Genomic DNA, 20,245 nt, shown 5'->3' with positions numbered 1-20,245 from the left:
GCCTCCCAGAGTGCTAGGATTACAGGTGTGAGCCACCGCGCCCGGCCAAAATTCACTTTTAACAAAAGATTTTAGTCAGCCCCTTGGAGCTTTTGGCAATGGACCTGACCCTTATGATTGTCAGTGGCATATATCTATAGGAATTCTGTAGAAGTTGTTTTTTTGTGTGCAACTTTTTTTTTCCACTTGTGATTTTCCTCCATAGAGACTCCATATGGTCGGGAATGATTCTATTAAATATGTTACCTAGATTCCTTCCTTAGAGTTATTGTGGTACGTACGATGTGGTCTTTCCCCCTTTATTCAGGTAATCTCTTCCCTGACAGGGCAGTTTGGTCACATGACAGTGTTCAATCCTATTTTGTGTTTCTGGGAAAGTTACTGTTTATAGCAGCTCACATTGCTCTTTCTTGCTTTGCATTTATTTGTGAGATCCCAAATTGAATCCTTTTGATTTGTTCTCATCATTTAGCTCATCGCTCGTATATCGGTTCCCAAGAGAATAATTTAATCAGTCGCCTGCTCATCCCAACAAAAGCGTCATTAGCCAGAAGCAAAAGTGCTGCTTCATTATCCATCCCTGGAAAAAATATTCCAGGTAACAGGCATATGGTGGAAAGCCTGAAGGTGGTGGTAGTGTGTTTGTACTTAAAAATAGGCTCTATTACTTAATCTGTTGCATTTAGGCCTCAAATAAATTTGAATCAGTAGTTTCCAAATTAGTGATTTTACCAAGCATTTGATGTTGCATATTTATCTTATGACTTCTAGCATGGGTAGTTATCTGGGTAATAGGTTATTTTTAGGACAACTAACTTTGGTGGTGGTTATTAAGTTTTAAAGCTCTATAGATTTTTAAAGTATAGGAAAACTTTACTAATATTAAGGAAGAAAGTTTCCTATTCTACCCTCCTTTTTTCCTAAAATATGGAGGAATAACATTGAGCCACCCTTCAGCTTCTAATTAGGGACATAAAGGTTGTTAGTAAAATAAAACAAATCTTCAGGGTTATGTGGACATTCTCATTTATGGTTTACATGTAGCGTTAGACAGGCCTGTGGGTAGCAAGATCCCCGCCCCATGATGGAAACCTAGAATGCATCGTTCCATCATTTTTTTCTCTTTTTTTCCCTTCTACTTTTTCCTTCCTAGAATATATCCCACTCCCTTTGCTTTTTTTTCTGTCAGTATTCATCTGCTTGGTAAAATAAATCAAATGTTATCACTGATTTTCTTGTAATGCAACCTTCTTTTAGTTCTAATTCCTGACTTTTTTAATGCCCAGTAGTTATATGTGTGTCAGGTTATTTTCTGCCAGTATCCCTTCCCCTAACCTATGGTAAAATATTTCCATTACCACCATCCAAAAAACTTAATATTTTGTCTTAAATTTCTGTAGGTAATACAAATCTACTTATCATACTTTCTGTGCTTTCTGTAGCACAAACTATTGGTTTTAAATAATGTGACTATTTAGGTACATGCAGATACGTAGATAAAATGCTTTCTCCACCAAAAATGAGGGACTAAAAGATAACATTTAATTTAGTCAAAACTTTCATTCATATTTAATCAATCTTTGGTAATTTGTTCTATTTTAATTATTTGATGAAATCATGTGAAAATTTGCAATCCATACTTAAAGACGAGGTGGCAGATAAATTTACCAGTTCTTAAGAAAGCCACTACCATCTAGATACCTTTTTAAAAAACGTTTACCTTATTATATAAGCAATAAATAATGTAGAACAATTTCTTAAATGTAATCCCATACTATCCTAACACTCACTGGTAACTTAATATTTTTCCTTGCATTTATATATTTTTTCACAAAAGTGAGATAACCTGCTTTTATTTAAATTCAATAAAAACCATTTTCTATGTCCAAAAACTGCATATTACTACTCTTAATGACTGCCTTCATATAGTCCAAATTTCCTGTGGAAATTGCAGATTATATTTTCAATTGTTTCAATATTATAAACAATACAATAATTCGAAACTTTTTTTCTTTTTTTGAGACAGAGTCTCACTCTCTTGCCTGGGCTAGAGTGCCGTGGCGTCAGCCTAGCTCACAGCAACCTCAAAGTCCTGGGCTCAAGCAATCCTACTGCCTCAGCCTCGCCTCCCAGGTAGCTGGGACTACAGGCATGCGCCACCATGCCCGGCTAATTTTTTTTTCTATTTTTTAGTTGTTTGGCCAATTTCTTTCTATTTTTAGTAGAGATGGGGTCTCGCTCTTGCTCAGGCTGGTCTCAAACTCCTGAGCTCAAATGATCCACCTGCCACGGCCTCCCAGAGCGCTAGGATTACAGGCGTGAGCCACCACGCCTAGCCTAGCAACTTTTTTTTTTTTATGTATTTATATGATTTTTTCCTAAGGATAAACCTAGAAATGGAATTGTTAGAACAAAGTGTATGTACTTTTTATGCTTCGCAGGGAAAATATACAAATCTACACTCCTACCAGCAGTGTATGAGGTTGCCTAGTTCCAAACATTGATGTTATCATTTTCCTCCATCTTAGCTGACACCAAGTATTATCATTTTTGTCCATTTCATGGGTAAAATAGATTGGTAAACCTGGAAGGGACCTTGGAGATCTAATCCACTCTGGTTAATGTCTTAGAGTTTTTAGTATGGGTGAGAAAATACTTTCTTACATTCTATTCTAAAACAATCAAGTATAGAGTATCTTACACAATCACCTGTAAAAGTAAGATCTTTAGCCCTGGTGAAGATGTTTAGATTGCTTTTAAAAAGGGTTGAAGATCTTGTAATTTTCTGTGAAAATCATTCTGAAATATAGTATGGTTAAAATAGAAATTGCAAACATCACCCTTGGAGAAGCATCTTATTTTTATCTGTAATAGACAATTGCTTTCACAGCAACTCTCTTGTTGGTGTTGCTTTTGAAGTACTTACTCTGTGATGGTTCTGTCTGTGTCTGTGATCCATTTCACTAAACATTTCCTGTGTTGTGTTTAATCCCTGTACTTTCCTAATAAACAGTCTGTTTTCTCTGTTCCTGTTGTTATACTGTATATATAATGTATCTTTGTCTTATCAAATTTCTAACTTATGGAATTTTACTCTGTCCTCATTCACTTACAGCCATCAACAATCACATATTCCAGCATATAAATGTGCCCTCTCGTAGCTATAGTAGTGACGAATTGAAGACTACTATCACATTTCCCAAGTCAACAGTGAAAATGCCTCCTCAAACAAAATTAGAAATGGCTCCCCAGGAGAAAGTAGAGATACCCCTCAAGGCAAGTGTGGCAGTACCCCCCAAGGTGAATGTGGAAGCATTCCCCAGGGCAAGCACAGAAGCACCCACCAAGGCAAGCATGGAAGCATCCCCTAAGGCCAAAGTGGAAGCGCCCCCTGAGGTGGGTGTGGAAGCATCCCCTGAGGCGAATGTGGAAGCGCCCCCTGAAGCGAGCGTGGAAGTGACCCCCAAGGCGAGCATGCACTCCTCCCCCGAGATGAGCGAGGACTCATCCCCCTTGGTGAGCGTGAATGTGTCCCCAGTGGTGAGTACAGATGAGTCCCTTGAGGTGAGCGTGGACACATCCCCGGAGGTAAGCCTGGAAGTGCCCCCAGAGGAGAGCACGGAAGCATCCCCTGAGGTGATGATAGAAGTAAACCCTGAGGTTATGGTGGAAGCACCTCCTGAGGCAAGCGTGGAAGCACCCCCCAAGGCATCCCCTGAGATTAGCATGGAAGCATCTCCCAAGGCGAAGGTGAGAGACACTCTGCAGGTTTGTCGAGTGCCTTTCATTGACAAATTTGCTAATGTAAAATATTAAAATATGGATATTTTGTTGTATAGATCATGATAGGTCAGATTTCACAACATAACCAATTTCTTATTAATAGTATTCTGCCATAAAATTCATAGGATAACTCACTTAAACTAAGAATTTAAGATTCTCTGATGTTCATTGTACCCACTTTCCCCTCAAAGCTAGAATATTAGTTTTAGTAGAGGGAGAAAATATAAGTTTATGTGAAATATGTTTCTAAACTCTGAAGAAAATTTTTTTTTGAAAAATGTTCTAAACCCTTAATTAGGATTTAGAAATGGAGTTAGGTTTTGAAGTAAAAGATTCTTTTTTTTTTTTTTTTTTTTTTTTTAATGAGACAGAGTCTCACTCTGTTGCCTGGAGTAGAGTGCCGTGGCGTCAGTCTAGCTCACAGCAACCTCAAACTCCTGGGTTCAAGTAATCCTTCTGCCTCAGCCTCCTGAGTAGCTGGGACTACAGGCATGCGCCACCATGCCCGGCTAAATTTTTCTATGTATTTTTAGTTGTTCAGCTAATTTCTTTCTATTTTTAGTAGAGATAGGGTCTTGCTCTTGCTCAGGCTGGTCTTAAACTCCTGAGCTGAAATGATCCACCTGCCTCGGCCTCCCAGAGTGCTAGGATTACAGGCATGAGCTACCACGCCCAGCCTAAAAGATTCTTTTAAATTAATTGTTTCTGTGATCTACTTGAATTGTGTAATGTGAATTGTTAGTCTGGAAGAAAATACCTCTGTACCGAATTCTCATGCACTAAAAGAAAATTGGGTTTTAAGGAACTATAATTGTATTTTATTCAGTTTTTCTCTTGAAAGCCCAACTGCCATAAAAGAATTGCTAGTAATTTCTTATCTTATTGCATTGATCTGTTCAGAAATCAGAAATGGACAAACAGACCTCAAACTCTATTACCAAGAAGTGCCCATCATCGTACATACCATGTTATAAATGGTCATCGTCTCCTGCAAGCGGGTATCGTCCACCTTCTCCTATTAGCACTAAGTAAGTAGCTTGTTTGCACTGTTCCTGATGGGCGTTATATAGGACTAATTCCATGTCAGTGTTTCATGAATGAAACAATACAAAAAAAAAAACTTTAAAAATGGATTTACTTTTCAGAAGAAAATCCCAGATTATAATATTATCTCATAATGTCAATACATTATATTTCATGAAATTGTGCATTAAAAATTAATGAGCACACATGTATTACTTTTTCTCAGCAGGCAAATCCAAAAGAACCGACCCCCGTCACCTTCACCAGTAGTTTCAAAACAATCACCACAGGCTTCTCTTTCCAATAAAATAATACCTGTTCAGTGTACCCCAATTGTGCAAAATACATTGGGTACCGTCAAAAAAAGGAGAGAGGCAGTTTCTAAAACCACTAACAAATGTGAACCTTCAAGCCAAAGACATATAATCTATGAAGGTAAGTTATTTTTTGTTGTGTTTTGTTGGTTTTTTTTTTTTTGCTGTGCCTGAAGATAAGTTCTTTCAGTAAGAAGCTTATTTTAGCAACACAGAAAATCTTAAGGTAGTTTGGGAATGGTCAATTTCATTTTATTCCCCAATTGAGAGAACTTTAGGGAGTGATCTTTCTTTTAAGATAGAAAATTTAACCAGTCATGGGTACATTGGACTGTATCTCCTCTGTTTGCTTGTCCTTGCCAGAGCTTCTTCCCTACCCCTTTGTTTTGGAAAATTCATTTTTGAAACCAATGTTAAAAGTACAGGTTGGGGCCGGGCGCGGTGGCTCACGCCTGTAATCCTAGCACTCTGGGAGGCCGAGGCAGGCGGATTGTTTGAGCTCAGGAGTTCGAAACCAGCCTGAGCAAGAGCAAGACCCCGTCTCTACCAAAAATAGAAAGAAATTAATTGAACAGCTAAAAATATATAGAAAAAAAATTAGCCGGGCATGGTGGTGCGTGCCTGTAGTCCCAGCTACTTGGGAGGCTGTGGCAGTAGGATTGCTTGAGCCCAGGAGTCTGAGATTGCTGTGAGCTAGGCTGACGCCACAGCACTCACTCTAGCCCGGGCAACAAAGTGAGACTCTGTCTCAAAAAAAAAAAAAAAAAAAAAAAAAACAGGTTGGATGAGAGGGTTAGTCTAGGTCTTTCCTGCAGTCCCTTAGAGCTCTGATATTAAGTAGTTCTTGGAGAGAGCACATCTAACCATTCGTGGATGAGCAGATTTTCCTCAGGAGGTTTAGGTCCATTTCCATGCCATAAAGTAGTATGCCTTGGTTTGCGCAGTACTCCTGAAAGTGCCATATTGTTATTTTGCCTGCCACATGCATTCTTTTCTTTTTTATTATGTGTCACATTCTTAGTACCTTGGAAGTTGCTTTTTTAAGGAATTCCAATGTAAATTCTTTGTTATAGAAACCACCTTTTTATTATTAATTATTCATTCCTGATATGTCTTAAAATTCTCATTTTCATATGTGATTTATTTAAAATAAATTAGTTACATAGAATAAAATATTATAATATGCATCCACATAGTCATTTTGCTCATAGTCTTGGTTTTTTTGTTATCTATTTAGCCACTTTATGATCAACCAAATGTACATACTATTATCAAAGTTTAGCTAAGCAGAAATTATGTAGCAAAAGTGATGCACAAATCTCAAAATGTATGCCAGATGTTTTTTTGTTTAGTTGAGTATCTAAGATACTTGTACCCTTCATTCGGACCGAGTGTAATCTTATCTTCCTCTATATTCAGTATATCTTACTCTTTTCCCTTAGAGTCAATTGATGCAGTTATCTCAAAACAGCTAAAAACAAAAGAAAAGTACATTGTTTTATTTTGGAACAAGTAGTTGTTAAAAAGAAACAAAATGCTACTTCTATTGTTAGGGGGACAATTAGAACAAAATCTGTTACATAATCACCTATAGTTTGCTTGTGATTTACAAGTTTTGGCCTACAAACGTATCATTTGGTTTTTTAATGTTTTGGATTGCATTGCACTTTGTTGGACTGAGAGACAATAAGTTCCCTAAACTAAATGTTATACACATTTATTTAAACTAGAGTCTGGTAATAAAAGCACACCAGGGACTATGAATGCCGAGGAGGCAACAAAAATTTTGGCGGAAAGACGCCGCCTTGTTCGGGAACAGAGAGAAAAAGAAGAAGAAGAAAGACTCCAGCAAGAAATGGAGCCAAGGTCAGTACAAAGTCATCTGTCCTATACCATAAATCTTGCCTGGGGCCCAAATTTTGAAAGTCAAAATTTTACCCTCAAGTTATAAATTCTCAAAAAGCAACTGACTTTTTCTTCAGTGAGGATCAGAAATTCCTTAGTGCCATCTAAACAAGTAAAGAAAGTATATATAGGAAGCATTTCAAGCCCCTGTAAATGGCTGAGCAGAGAGGACCCTGGTATGTGGATGAGTAGTGCAGTCCTTTTTAGACTCCATACATCACGTACCATTAAGGTTTGCTAGGAGAATGCATAAAAATCATGTCCAGGGTCCAATCTATTAGCTATAGCACCAGAGTGATCACATAACAGCATTTGTTTGTGTTCACTGGTGTCAGTCCCTTTCTTTATAAAAACCTTATAACTTGAGGATTTGTAAAACTAGAAATTATACTTATTCATGTTTAACTTTGGATGGTTTCCAATGATCTTTGTGACACCTGCGTCAGGCCAGTGAGTCTTTGCCAGAAGGATTTCCTGTGGGGAACAAATCTCATGTACAGTTGTGTGCATTTGAACTTGAGCAAAAGGTTTCTTCCTCCTCCATCTTGCGGCCCATTTTATGTTGGGCCCTATAATGTAAACCTCTGTCCACTGGCTGCAAGGAATAGCAACAGTATTGACTTTGCTTTTAAGTATTAAGTGTTCTTTGAAATATAATCACATACTTTCCATATACTTTATATGGGTATGGGAGAAAGGAGAAGGGGATATTGCGAATAGCAAAAACCCTATAACTTAAAGAATATTATTCATTGCTTCATGTAAACAGCTAATTTAGCATTTGAAAGCACTAAATACTGGGGAACCACCAGACCCTCCTTTAAATTACCCCGTCACCCCCACATGAGATTGAGTGTGAGTACATGTCAATAAGGCCTAAAATAGTTAAGGGCTGATTATCTCATATGTGTGCATGAGTATGTTTTTTAAATGCAAACTAGTCCACTACTTTGGTAGAAATCTTTTTCTACTCCTAAGGGCTAGTTTCCTCAGTTTGAAAAGGGTGGAATTGTAAATCCTGTGTGATAACAACACAGAAAGTGTAGTGAATCTGGTATAAATATAAATATAAATTGTATTACTGTACACAAGCAGTTTCACTATGAAAACTCAATATTGCAAGCTGAATATGGTAGAAAGCAAGATAAGTACTAAGAGTTATTTAAATACTCTCAGTGTCATTAGAGAAATGAAAGATGTGGCGGAGAAAGCAGTTGAAGGCCAAGTCGAAGAGTTCTCAAAACTCGAAGATGAGCAAGGACAAAAGGATACTAAAAAGAAGAAAGGATGTCAGGATCAAGAAGACCAAGAAGTACTGCTACAGGTTTGCTGGCGTGACACTTTATCAGGGGATGAGAACCAGATCATAAAGTTCAGTTGGAACCCAAAGCAAAAAATTTTGTGTCTCTGAGAAAGGTGATGGGCAGATACAGCATTCTCTGGCTGTATTTTTATATTGCAGGCTCCCTATTACCTAATACCACTGCAGGTCATTCTCAGACACCCTCAGAAAATCCCAGAATGTTTTCCAAGTGACAGAAGCAGAAAGCAGCAAATTGTAGATTAATAGTTCTTTAGTTTGAAATCTAAATTGCTTGCACAAATTAAACATCTCGGGTCAGTTTTCCTCATCTTGCATTCTGTGCTACCATACATAGCACTCATAATTGCACCACACACACACAGCCCGACAGATGAGAAGATAAAACATTATGAATACCTCTGAACGTTTAAAATCATTAAATTAACAAAGAAGAATGTCTCACTTGTCTAAATTCAAATCACCAGGTAAATTCCCAAACCAAGCTCAGACTATACTCAGTTTGAATTATTACTGTAGCCCAATTTATATTCCCAGTTTTAGTGTATCATTTATCAGAATTGGTTACATGTCCATAAATGATTGTATTCCCTTGCATTCCTCAGGAAGGTACCTTTAAGAATCCTCCCAGTACTTGTGAGAAATGTAAGACTTTTGGCTCCTGTTGCAATATTAAGGGAACTCCACAATCACTTATATACTTTAAGGTGGTCTGATGTTCATAATGATACGCGAGGTCCTGAATCCTCAAGATAACATTTAGCCTAGTTTTTTGTCCTTTCTAACTAGTGCTTTGAAAACTGATAAACTATGAATTTCATATGTATAGGAACCCTCAATCAAAAAGTTACCTTTTGTTATGCTAGATAATATTTTACCATTTAAGTTTTTAAACTAGTGTTCTCTGATGTAACTCAGATATATTGAGATTTAATGATACTTTTATACAAATTTCCTAGAAAGGGGACACCAAAATAAAGGCTCAAGAGGAAGCTGACAAACGCAAGAAGGAACACGAGAGAATTATGTTACAAAATTTACAAGAAAGATTAGAAAGAAAAAAGGTACTTGCTCTCTGTTTTGGGGGATTTGATTCTTTGTTTAAAACAATGTTGGGTATATGATATCAGCACAGGTTTTTGGAAATCACAAATCAGGTACATGCTAGCCCCTGCTTGTTTTCCCGCTGTACATACTTCTTCCTTATCTAAGGATCTGACCTCTCCTACATAGAAAGCTTTCCTCTTAGTGACCATACATACCTCTCCCTCATGGATCCTTGGTGGTCATTACAGCAATGCCTCAGTATATCAAACCTCCGGAAACAAAGCTTATTTGAACAGAATCACTCCTATCGTGGTGGAGTTTGGTGGAAGTTAGAGTTTCTTCAAAACTGGGATTGAAATTGCCGCAACTGCATGGGAAGGAGCAGAGTGCAAGCCTCTCGGAGAGGCCAAGGCACAGGCTGTGTGTAAGGTGGGGACACACGTGAGCTCATCTGGGAGCTTTAAGGCCTCTGTTAGTAGATCGGTCACCCCAAGGCAGCCAGGGAGCTGCAGCTCTCCTCACCTCCAGGGAAAGAAATGTACACAGAGGAGAGAGTTCTTAATCCCTCCCTAGAACACATTCCTCCTCTGCTGTCTGTCTTCTTTCTTTAGTAAAAAAAATCTCTAACAGTGTGGCATCGTCGAGGTATATTATTTTCATTAACATAGGCTTCAGGAATGGTCTATTAAGACTAAAATCATATTATAAGCGCTAATTGGTTTGCAGTATTATGTGCTTAGTGTAAGTAATGAATTTCCACGTACGCAAAATTAGGAGTGAGATGTTATCATTTGGATGTTTGTGTTATGATAACAAGTAAAACTGTCACCATTCAAGGCATTTTATAGCTGAAACTGGGTTCGGAAGAGGGAACCCAACTGCCACCGCAGGCCTTTTGTTGGTTAAATCTATGGTTTGGGAGCAGTCCTGCCATTGTCCACCTCTGTGACCTGGAGATAATCAACTCCTTCAGGACCACTGTTTGGTTTTTAATCTGTTTTCATGTTTGAATTTTTATTTTCCTTTAAATAGAGAATTGAGGAAATTATGAAGCGGACGAGAAAGACAGATGTGAATGCCTCAAAGGTAGTCTCCGTACTCCTACCAGCAGTGTATAAGAATTCCTGCTGCTTCACATTCTTGCCAACTTTTTCACTTTTGCCAGTCTGGTAGTAATGAGATGAAGTATCACATTTGTATTTCCCTAATTATTAAAAAGGTTGAGCATGTTTTCTTACCTTTACTTAGCTTTCATGTTTTCTCTGTGTGAAGTGCTTCTTTAGGTCTTTTGCTAATCACAAAACTTTGGGGTCAATTTGTCTTTTTCTTACTTATTTATAATTCTTTAAATGTTCTAGATACTGCTGCTTTTTAGATTATGTGTTGCAGATACCTTCTCCCAGTTTATGGCTTGTCTTTTCTTAATGTTGTCTTCTGCTAGATAGAAGCTCCTCGTTTTAACGTTGAATTTATCAGTATTTTCCGATGACTAATGAAGTCAGGCACCTTTTCTATGCTTACTGGCCATTTGGAGATTCACTTTGGTGAAATACCTTTTCAAGCCATTTGCCCATTTTCCTATTTTGTCACCTGTCTTTTTCTTACTGATTTGTAGTTGTTACCTACTCTGGGTAGGAGTCCTTTGGATATATGTATTGCAGGTTTCTCCTGGCATGCTGTAGTTTGCCTCACACTCTCTTAGTATCTTTTGATGAACTAGAAGTTTATTTTAATGAGATGCAAATTTAATCATTTTTTCCCTTTATGGTGAGTGCTTTTGGGTTCTGTTTCATAAGTATGTGTGTACTCCAACATCATGTCTTTTGCTGGAGCACATGCGTTTAAGGCCTTTTTTTCCCTAGAGTCAGTGCTTTGTACATTCTATGCTATAAGACTTTTTGCCTTTTTATAATTGCCCAGTTATAGTCACTCATATCATGAAGTAGCATGAGAATTTAGAATAGAAATGTCATTTCTAAAAAGTGCAGGGAGTCACCATCTCAAAGTTCATTCAACTCATGGGCCTGGGAAGTTTTACCTCAAGCAGCAGCCGAAAACTTTTTAGGTATTCACTGATCAGCCCCGCCCTGCCTTAGTGAGGATTCCCGGCAGGCAGAAGATGAAGGCCAACCCAACTTTCTAGTCCCTTGGCTCCTGCTCAGGGAGTATTCTTGAGTATCTTTCCTCAGCTGAAAGATGGCAACTAGGGCCACCTGTCCCTGTCCCCTGTCAATTCTTGGAGCCAGTTAAAGAGGTTTGATTTTTCACCTTTGAATTGAAATGATGAAAGTTAGTTATCAATCCAGCTTTGAAATCTGACTTCTTTGAAATTTAAAGCCAGGGTGATTAAATATTAGATATGATCATATTTTCTTTTTTAATCATAGGCTGCACAAACATCTGGCAATGACACATACGAGGAGGATGAAGCTGACGACGAGGATGAGTCTGAAAGTGATGAGGACTCTCTTGATGAAATGTTTCCATCAGGTTCGCTTGCTCCTGATGTTTTTGTTAGTTAGCCTTTAGGAGCTAAACTCCCTAGGTTCATATCCAGGGGCTTCTCTAGTTCTGAGCTGCTTGGCTTTGGGCAGGTCACTTAACCTCTCTGTGCTCAGTTTTCCCATCTGAAAAAGGGGAAGCTAATATCCTTCTGGGGTGGACATGAGATTTCAATGAGATAAACCTGGGTAATGCTAAGCATGGTGCCTGACATGTAGTAAACACTCAATAAATACCAACTGCTGCTGCTACTACTTTAACGGTCATGCTAATAGACTATAGGTGGCAGCTCTTTCTCAGTTGAATGTGAGGATTGCTGGCATTTCATAGTTCAGGAACTCAGAAGGCATCTGTGATTGACCACAGGTGGAATTCCACTTTCCACCTCCGTAAGAAAAATTAAAATTGTGTCATTGACTCCCTTATGAGTAGGAACCACTTTATAGTCGTAGTAATTGGCATTGCAGAAAATACTATCTGTCCATATTTATCGTGCAAGCAGATGTTGATCAGGTAAGTCAGATCCTCTACTAGGTGGTGGGCATGCAGCCAAGGAGCCATAGCCATAGCCATAGCAAGTGAGAAGACAGACATATGAGCAGATGATACTGACACAAGATAATTGGGTTAAAAGCGGTTTGGTCAAAATACAACGAGAACATAGCAATCTCCTATTGCTATGCCCCTTGGTCTGCCTGTGGGCATCGAGGAAAGCTGAAGATAGGAGGTAGCATTGGAGGTGAGACCAAACTCAGAGGTGGAATTGGCTAAGTGGGTGATCCGGGGGAGGCATGAGAAGCTGGGGCAGCCCTGCCTCTGGCCTATCATTCTTACCTAGCAAGGGAAAGAGGACAAGTTCCTTCAAGGTAGCTCCTTGGTGCTTTGAGGGCAGGACGAGTGAGCATGTTGGGCAGTGGCCTGGGCCCTGACTAAGGAAGGTGAAGCAGCTCAGAGGCTGCCAGGCCTGCCTCCCTGGAGTACTGCTGCCTGACTCTTCCTGCCTTTAGGCAGGCGTCCCCACCCTCCCAGCCCCTGCCATCCCATCAGGATCACAGCCTTCACTATTTCTTGAATTTGTCGTTGAAACTCCAGTTTTAATTTTGTTCTTTCTTTTTTTCCTAGCCATGCAAAATGGCAGAAATTCACCTACCAAACTCAAAGCCAAGAAAATGTCACACAAGCTGGTGTTTCTAGAAGCCACCACTGGCCAGGTTCGTAAAGAGTCGAAAACATATTTTAATGGCGATTTGAAAACCTTCAAACAAAAAAGCATGAAAGACCCTTTGACACAGATAAAAGGTTCAAGGTGAGTCACTCGGTGAAATTATCTAAATAAATTTCATGGGATTATGATTAGCATTCTTAGAATGCTAAATGATATTATTGTTTAAGCTCTTATTTTGTACCAAACACTATGTTAAACACTTAACAGAAACAAACTCATCCCCACGACAGCTTTGCTAGGTAAGGATCATCATCCCCATTTTGCAGACAAGGAAACTGAGGTGCAGAGAGGCTTAGGGGCTTTATTTGCCTAACATGACACTACTAAAGAGCAGAACCCAAATTCAAACCCAGTCACATCTGACTCCAAACTGCCTTTGTTCACACTAGTTAATGTTGTGTCATCAAATCAGAGAAGGGGACATTTATTGAGTGACTGCTGTATACCAGGCATTTTATACTGCCTGTTTTAATTCTCATTGCAACTCTGAGTTTGCTAGTAATATCCTCATTTTACATATGGGGAAATGGGGTCAGAAGTTAGGTCAGGAGAGCAGGAAGAGATTCTTGGAAAGGCACACTATTTGGCAATTGCCTGAAAAGACATTAACCTGCAAACAGGAGTCTGGAAACAAGGCCCATGGAAATAGGAGTCTGCTAGGAGGCACAGTGATAATGTGGAAAGAGCACTGGACGTAGAAAACCTGCACCAGTTCTCTAACTACAGCTTACTGGCTGTTTCCTTGACCACCTTGAGGGAGGGACAGGGTTCCTGGAGCCCTCTGTGCTTAGCTACTCATAGCCCTGGTGCTTCAGTGGTACCCTAGGCCTTTCTAGAATATAATTTGAAACCAGCGTGTTCTGTGATCTCCCGGGTTTCTTTCAGCCTTCCTGTTCTGTGATTCTGAACGTTTATTTACTTCCAAAACATTTCTTAGAAGCGAATTAAAGGATATACCTTCCTAAGCCAGGTTTGGTGGCACACATCTGTAGTCCCAGTTACTCAGGAGGCTGAGGTAGGAGGATCGCTTGAGCCCAGGAGTTTGAGGTTGCTGTGAGCTATGACAACACCACTGCACTCCAGCCTAGGCAATAGAGACGCTGTCTCAAAAAAACAAAAAAAATATAGGGCTTCCTTCGACACTGAGCCTTGGTTTAGGAATAATCAGGATTCTAACCAAAATATCTCTTTCCAGACCATCCACCAAAAGAACCAGACGTACAGCAAAAACCGGAAAAGTAAACGGATCCAACACCATAAGATCCTCCCTGAGTTTGAATTCAAAGCAGGAGTGGATCTGTGACAAGATGACGGACATCAGAAGTCACCCAGAAACATCTGTATCACATATCCCTCCTGATGACCACAAACACAATCTGAAGGATTCCATGACATTTTGCCAAAGTCCCCAGACACCTTTAGATGACAAGAGAAGAAGCAAACCTGTTTCTCCTGATTCGGGTAAGGCCTCATCCCATCTCCCCTTTGCTTGAAAGGCAGTTGACCTTGAACTTTCCCCTGCTTCTGGTGGTCCCAAGGCACTCTTTGTACTGTGTGACTTTGGAAGAGAAGGAGAAGACAATGGTGGGTCTACAGGAATGATGTGGAAGAGTCTTCCGTTAAGTTAGTTTCGAGAGAGTAGATGATTCTAAGTTTCATCTCCCACATTTCCTCCCAGCTGTAAAAAATATATATTTTTTAAAACTCAGATTCTTCTGAGCTCTGTATCCGCCAGCTGCTTGACAAACATGTAGATGTTCCTTTAGGGCAGAGGGTTAGAGAGGCCTTTGGAATTAGTCTCAGTGTTTGCAAAACCAAAAGGCCTTTGTTTTTCTTTCCTTGAGAAGCTCTCTTTGAAATTAAGACAGATAACTTGGGCCCACTTGGGAGTCAGGGAAGTGGGGGACATTTATAAGAACACCAGTGTATCAGCAAATCCAGGGGGGCTACCCAGCGTCCTGGGTGTGCCCAAAGGAAGGCCAGGGCCATGTTGCCATGAGACCAGTATCTTCTTTACTAGTCTTTCTTTTCTTTTTCCTTCTGTTCCAGATGAGTAACCTTTCTGCAGCCTGGGAGATTAACACACCTTCCACTCTGGATAGCTCAACCCCCAGGTCCATCTTCCAAAATTTTCCTGCTTCCAACTTGAACCTGGCAAAGGAAATGACCATCAAAAAAAAAAAAAAAGGAAAACATCAGAAGGTCACCTTGACATATATCTCAGAAGATGTTTATATATCTTGTTCTCTTATGTCCTCACAAGAGTTCTGAGTAAACATCCATTTTTGTTTTCCTTGAAAAATCACCATTGTCTCTCGTTCTTGTGTTTTCCTACCAACGTGTGTGCTGGAGTGAGTGTGCATCAAGGATGCTTTCCTAAAATGATAACTGTCAAGTTTCTAAAAGAATCTTATTGAAGGACTAATTCTCTTTCAGTATATATTTGAAATCTTAAAACAATGTTTTTTCTGTTTACCAATGACATTAATTTGAACGACTAAAAACTCACATTCGATGTCGTAGAGAACATAAGGGACTCAGGATTGCTCACAAGAGTTATGTCAGATTTTCTTCTAATATACAATAATGAAGGTTGTAAAATATAGTAAATTGTACTTTACCATTATATATGTATGTTTTTAACTCTGCCGTCATCTGTGCCAGCGAGTGCAAAGGCAGTGATACTCTCAAATGCTGGGAATCTTACTTAGAAAGCATAATCTTAGAGCAGTCAGCATCTTTCACGCTTTTTTCAGCATTTCTTTTGGGGGTTATCTACAAAAACGTGTTATTTTTATTGTGTTCATAAAGCAGTGCTTATATTGTCTTGTGGAATATGTTTAATTCCTCTAAATGTTTAATGTTTAAAGTCTTTTTCTGCTGGTGATCTCCAGTCCTGTCCTTCAGAGTGTCAGGCTTGAGATATGTAACCAAAATTTGCTTGCCTTTCTCTAGCTACTGGCAGCCAGTGAGTACAGGAGCAGTGTTATTCTCCAGGCCCTGTGATGGGTACACAGTTGTGCACATGGATACACACACACACACACACACACACACACACGCACGTGTGTATGGACACAGGATATACGATTCCATAAAACTCAAATACAGATTAATTGTCCTAATGCTAATGAGTTTTCAGTGTTAAATCACAAATAGTTTGAAGCAGGCCAATGTTCCTTTTGGCCACTAGTCTTGGATTAGTAAAAGGAGATAGTAATTCTTTCTGATTTCCTAGTTCTTTGCTACTCCAAGTTCTGTACCTTTGTTATAGATTAGATAGAACAGGCTGCCTTAGGTTTAAAAACTATTTTTATACACTAGCTCTTTCATATAGAGGGCGGAGACAATCATCCTAACAAATGAGTTTCTGATGTTTTTCTGCACAAATGCCACATGTTGAAACACTCTGTTACAGCTCCACATAAATGTATGTTATATGAAATAAACTTTGCAGATGAAAGAAGGTTTTTTTGTTATAATAGTAAAAAATGCACTGGTGGTTGTATAAAGGTGACACCAATTGTTAGCCAAGCTGTGAACACAGGCAACCAGCAAGTTCAAAAAATAGTAATCAAATCCTCTGATTTCCTTTTTCATCTAGTTGGTGATTTGGCAGAGATCCACCTCTAGGACAGAAGGATGTGAGTTTTCAAACCCTGGTCTCCTTCCTGCAAATATTTCAATGCTTGTCACCCTTCTCTCTGGTGGCTCTGACCTGTAGTCAAGGCCGTATCTTTCTTTTTATTGTAGTAAAATTCACGTGACCCTAAAAGTCACCATTTTAACTATTTTAAAGTGTACACTCACAAGATTGTGCAGCTATTCCTACTGTCTAGTTCCAGAACATCTTCATCACCCTGCAAAGAAACCCTGCACCCTTCAAGGCAGTCACTCCCCTTCCCCCCATCCATCAGACCTTTTAAACCCCACATTCAGTGCTCGCCTTGGATGAGGAAAACCCACTTGCATTTTAAAGTCTGGATGTGCGTGCTCAGGCAGTTATTGGGCTCTTTTTATCCTCATCTCTTAATGACGTCACTGTTACTGTAAGTGGCAAAACAAATGTTCTCATTTGCCCCCAAGTGTTTAGTTTTCAATCTTAAAACATGATTTACTCCACTAGGTTTTGTTTTTAGTAAGGCCAGGTCCTTATTTACCCTCAATCTTTTTAGGGTCAGGTGTTTATGCGAATGGTGGCAGCCATTCCCCACAGAGCATTCTATATACATTTGAATCAGCACAAACTAGACACATCCCATTCCTGTCAAAGGTACTACCTCCAGCGGTGGCTCACGCCTGTAATCCTAGCTCTCTGGGAGGCTGAGGTGGGCGGATTGTTTGAGCTTAGGAGTTCGAGACCAGCCTGAGCAAGAGCGAGACCCCGCCTCTACTAAAATTAGAAAGAAATTAGCTGGACAACTAAAAATATATAGAAAAAATTAGCCGGGCGTGGTGGCGCATGCCTGTAGTCCCAGCTACTCGGGAGGCTGGGGCAGTAGGATCACTTGAGCCCAGGAGTTTGAGGTTGCTGTGAGCTAGGCTGACGCCATGGCACTCACTGTAGCCAGGGCAACAGAGTGAGACTCTGTATCAAAAAAAAAAAAAAGGTACTACCTCCATGTGCCTCATCTGAGCTAGGACCTCTTCCTTACCAGGTCTGGCACAAGATCCTGTTGATTCATCCATTGGAACTCTGTGGGACCAGGGTGTTCCAGTTTACAACTCCTGGGTGGTAGACACTGACCTAGCCTTCCCCTCCTGCATTGCTCCCCTCACGTTTCCCTTCCTCCCTCGATAGCCTTTTGTGTCCTCTGCCCTGGGGGAAAGATCCCTGGCCGCTACCGGCAGATTCTGCAGATCAGCACATTTTCTATGCCTGTGTCATCAGGGACAGTGTGTGGAAAGAAGCTTTTAACAGCTCGAATCCCTAAAAAACACAACAATGCAGTATGGAATACCCTAAAGAATGCTAGACAGGACCCTGAAGGCCTGAATCCCAGCAGAGAGGGCTACTAGCTCAACATGTGACTTTGTGCATGCTGTTTCCCCTCTCCGAGCCCTGTTCCTTATATGTCAAATCAGGGGGGCTGCATTACAATCTGCGGCCCTTTCCGTTCTGAGATTCCACCGTTCTCAAATGCCACTAACTCACTGTAGCCAGAGCCAGAGGATCGGGAGGCATAAACAGCAGCTAGGGCCGAGGAACCAGAGCCTGGAGGCGACTGCCTGTGACATTTTATCTTATCGGGGGTCAATCCCTGTGTCATTTTCAGTGCCCCTCACCTCTCTGGTGCCTCGCCAGCCTGGTGGGTTGAAACACGCCCCAGAAGGGCCTCCTTGCCTTTTGTTTCCCAGCCCACCAATCCAGTTACAGTGTTTCCGGGTGGGTCCTAGCCACCTGTCTCATTTCCGCAGCTGTGTTGTAGTAACTATGGTTATGTTTATATGTAAGATAGGAAGGGTACTTTATAGGCATCATTTTAAATGTTCGCAACAACCTTACGAGGTTTGGGTATTCACTTATATCTACAAGGACATTGAGATTTGTGGAGATTGGCATTTGTTCCAGGTCATACAGCCAGAAAGAGGCAGACCTGATATTCAAACCCAAGTCTGTCCAACCCTCAAGCCAACATCTCACACTGCTTTGGGAGTGGACATAGTGTCTTGTGGCTTGCAGGACAGGTCATAGACACCAGACCACTGTCTTTGGTGCTGAGGACGAAATGTTTGCTAACATTTATTGAGTGCTTTTACTGGGTGCCAGTCACCCCACTAAGCACTTGTATTATCCACATGGGATTCTGCAAGGTGGGAATTTTAAGTCTCATTTTATAGGTGAAGAAATAAGCTCAGAGCGGTTAAGTAACTGGCCCAAGGCCTCATGACTAGAAAGCAGCAGAACAGCCAGCATTTGAACCCTGGCAGCCTGGCTCCAGAACCCACCCTGTAAACCACAAGTAGATACGTTCTTGATATCCTGATCCACTTCATTATGAGGGAGAAAATGTTTCTCTGCTGACAACTTGTTAAGTATTATAGAAATTTACCCTCATTCCTCCTGAGCCTATGGTTGTCACTCTTAAAATTGTGTATTCAGCAAACACAAGCGCCTTCTAAGTACTGAGCACTGCATGAGTTTCTACAGCGATTCATCTGTTTCTATGACAATGCACTGTCACAAGTGATATGCTAGAGGTGTGCCCAGAATGTGGCTTGTCACTAATTAGCTGTGTGACCTTAGACAAGCTCCTTAACCTCTCTGAACTTCTGTTTTCTTATCTGAAAAATAGGAACGACGGTGCAGGTGCTGGCAGTGAGGATGGGCTGTAGCGTGTGTACGCCTGTAGGGGCTTGCTCCGTTAAGGGCAGGCATCGCGTGGCAAGCAACAGCTATGGGTAGGCTCCCCACAGGCCTCAGTGTCCCGGGGCAGCAGGCGGTGGAAGCTGTCTGTTGGGAATATGGACCAAGTGGTGGAATGGTGGTACCGGGAACTTCAGGCAGTGTGGCTTTTCCTCAGCAGAGCTCAGGCCATCAGCTCAGGTTTTGCAGGCCAAGCAAGGTAGAAGGGCTGAGGGCTAACATGAGCGAGGAAGGGAAAGAACAGTTGAAGTGCTAGAGGCCGGACCCTAGGGCAGATAGGGAGGGAAGTCAGGTTAGGAAGGGGCTGAGAGAAGCAGTTAGAGCAGTCTGTGGACTGGAGGGCAAGGAACTGGCATGGTGAGAGCAAGAGTTCCAGGAAGGGAAGGAGCATTGCGTAGAGGAGGGCAAGTCTGGCTGCCGAGAAGGCCCAGGGCTCCGCTGAAATGGGGCCAACAGAGGTGGAGGGCACTGGCCAAAGTCCTCAGGGAAGGGGTCGGGGGAGCCCCTCCATCCCAGGCCCACCCTTCGGGGCTCCTTTCCTTGCTGCAGCCTCAGGAACTCAGCCTGCTGGGGAACCCAGGAGCAGAGGGGGCTGCTGCTCTCAATTCCCCAACCACCCCTGTGTCCCGGGGCCCCAAATGACTAGACTCCTCGTAGGTTTAAAGGTCTTAACAGCTAATTTCTCTAGGGAGACACAAACAGGAGGGTGTTCCATGTTCTTAAAAATGCTCATGGTTTTGGCTGGGCGCGGTGGCTCA

General features: G+C 41.0%; 1 protein-coding gene across 2 annotated transcripts in view; it reads left to right on the top strand.

Annotated features, from left to right (window-relative positions):
• MAP7D3 (MAP7 domain containing 3) overlaps positions 1 to 15,478 on the top strand; it is a 30,512-nt gene extending 15,034 nt beyond the window's left edge. For both annotated transcript variants that reach the window (XM_012655483.1, XM_012655481.1), the window contains exons 8-19: positions 473 to 598; positions 3,116 to 3,750; positions 4,684 to 4,811; positions 5,033 to 5,241; positions 6,851 to 6,986; positions 8,202 to 8,349; positions 9,306 to 9,410; positions 10,426 to 10,479; positions 11,781 to 11,883; positions 13,018 to 13,201; positions 14,316 to 14,581; positions 15,170 to 15,478. In XM_012655483.1, the coding sequence (XP_012510937.1) occupies positions 473 to 598; positions 3,116 to 3,750; positions 4,684 to 4,811; positions 5,033 to 5,241; positions 6,851 to 6,986; positions 8,202 to 8,349; positions 9,306 to 9,410; positions 10,426 to 10,479; positions 11,781 to 11,883; positions 13,018 to 13,201; positions 14,316 to 14,581; positions 15,170 to 15,177 (2,102 nt within the window). In that variant the 3' untranslated portion in view covers positions 15,178 to 15,478. The remainder of the gene's footprint in view (positions 1 to 472; positions 599 to 3,115; positions 3,751 to 4,683; positions 4,812 to 5,032; positions 5,242 to 6,850; positions 6,987 to 8,201; positions 8,350 to 9,305; positions 9,411 to 10,425; positions 10,480 to 11,780; positions 11,884 to 13,017; positions 13,202 to 14,315; positions 14,582 to 15,169) is intronic.
• The last annotated feature ends 4,767 nt before the right edge of the window (positions 15,479 to 20,245 follow it).

Source organism: Propithecus coquereli, unplaced genomic scaffold, assembly GCF_000956105.1.
Source record: "Propithecus coquereli isolate 6110/MARCELLA unplaced genomic scaffold, Pcoq_1.0 Scaffold478, whole genome shotgun sequence".
NCBI lineage: Eukaryota > Metazoa > Chordata > Mammalia > Primates > Indriidae > Propithecus > Propithecus coquereli.
The sequence above is the reverse complement of the archived record's forward strand: the minus strand, read 5'-3'. Positions and strand labels throughout refer to the sequence as shown.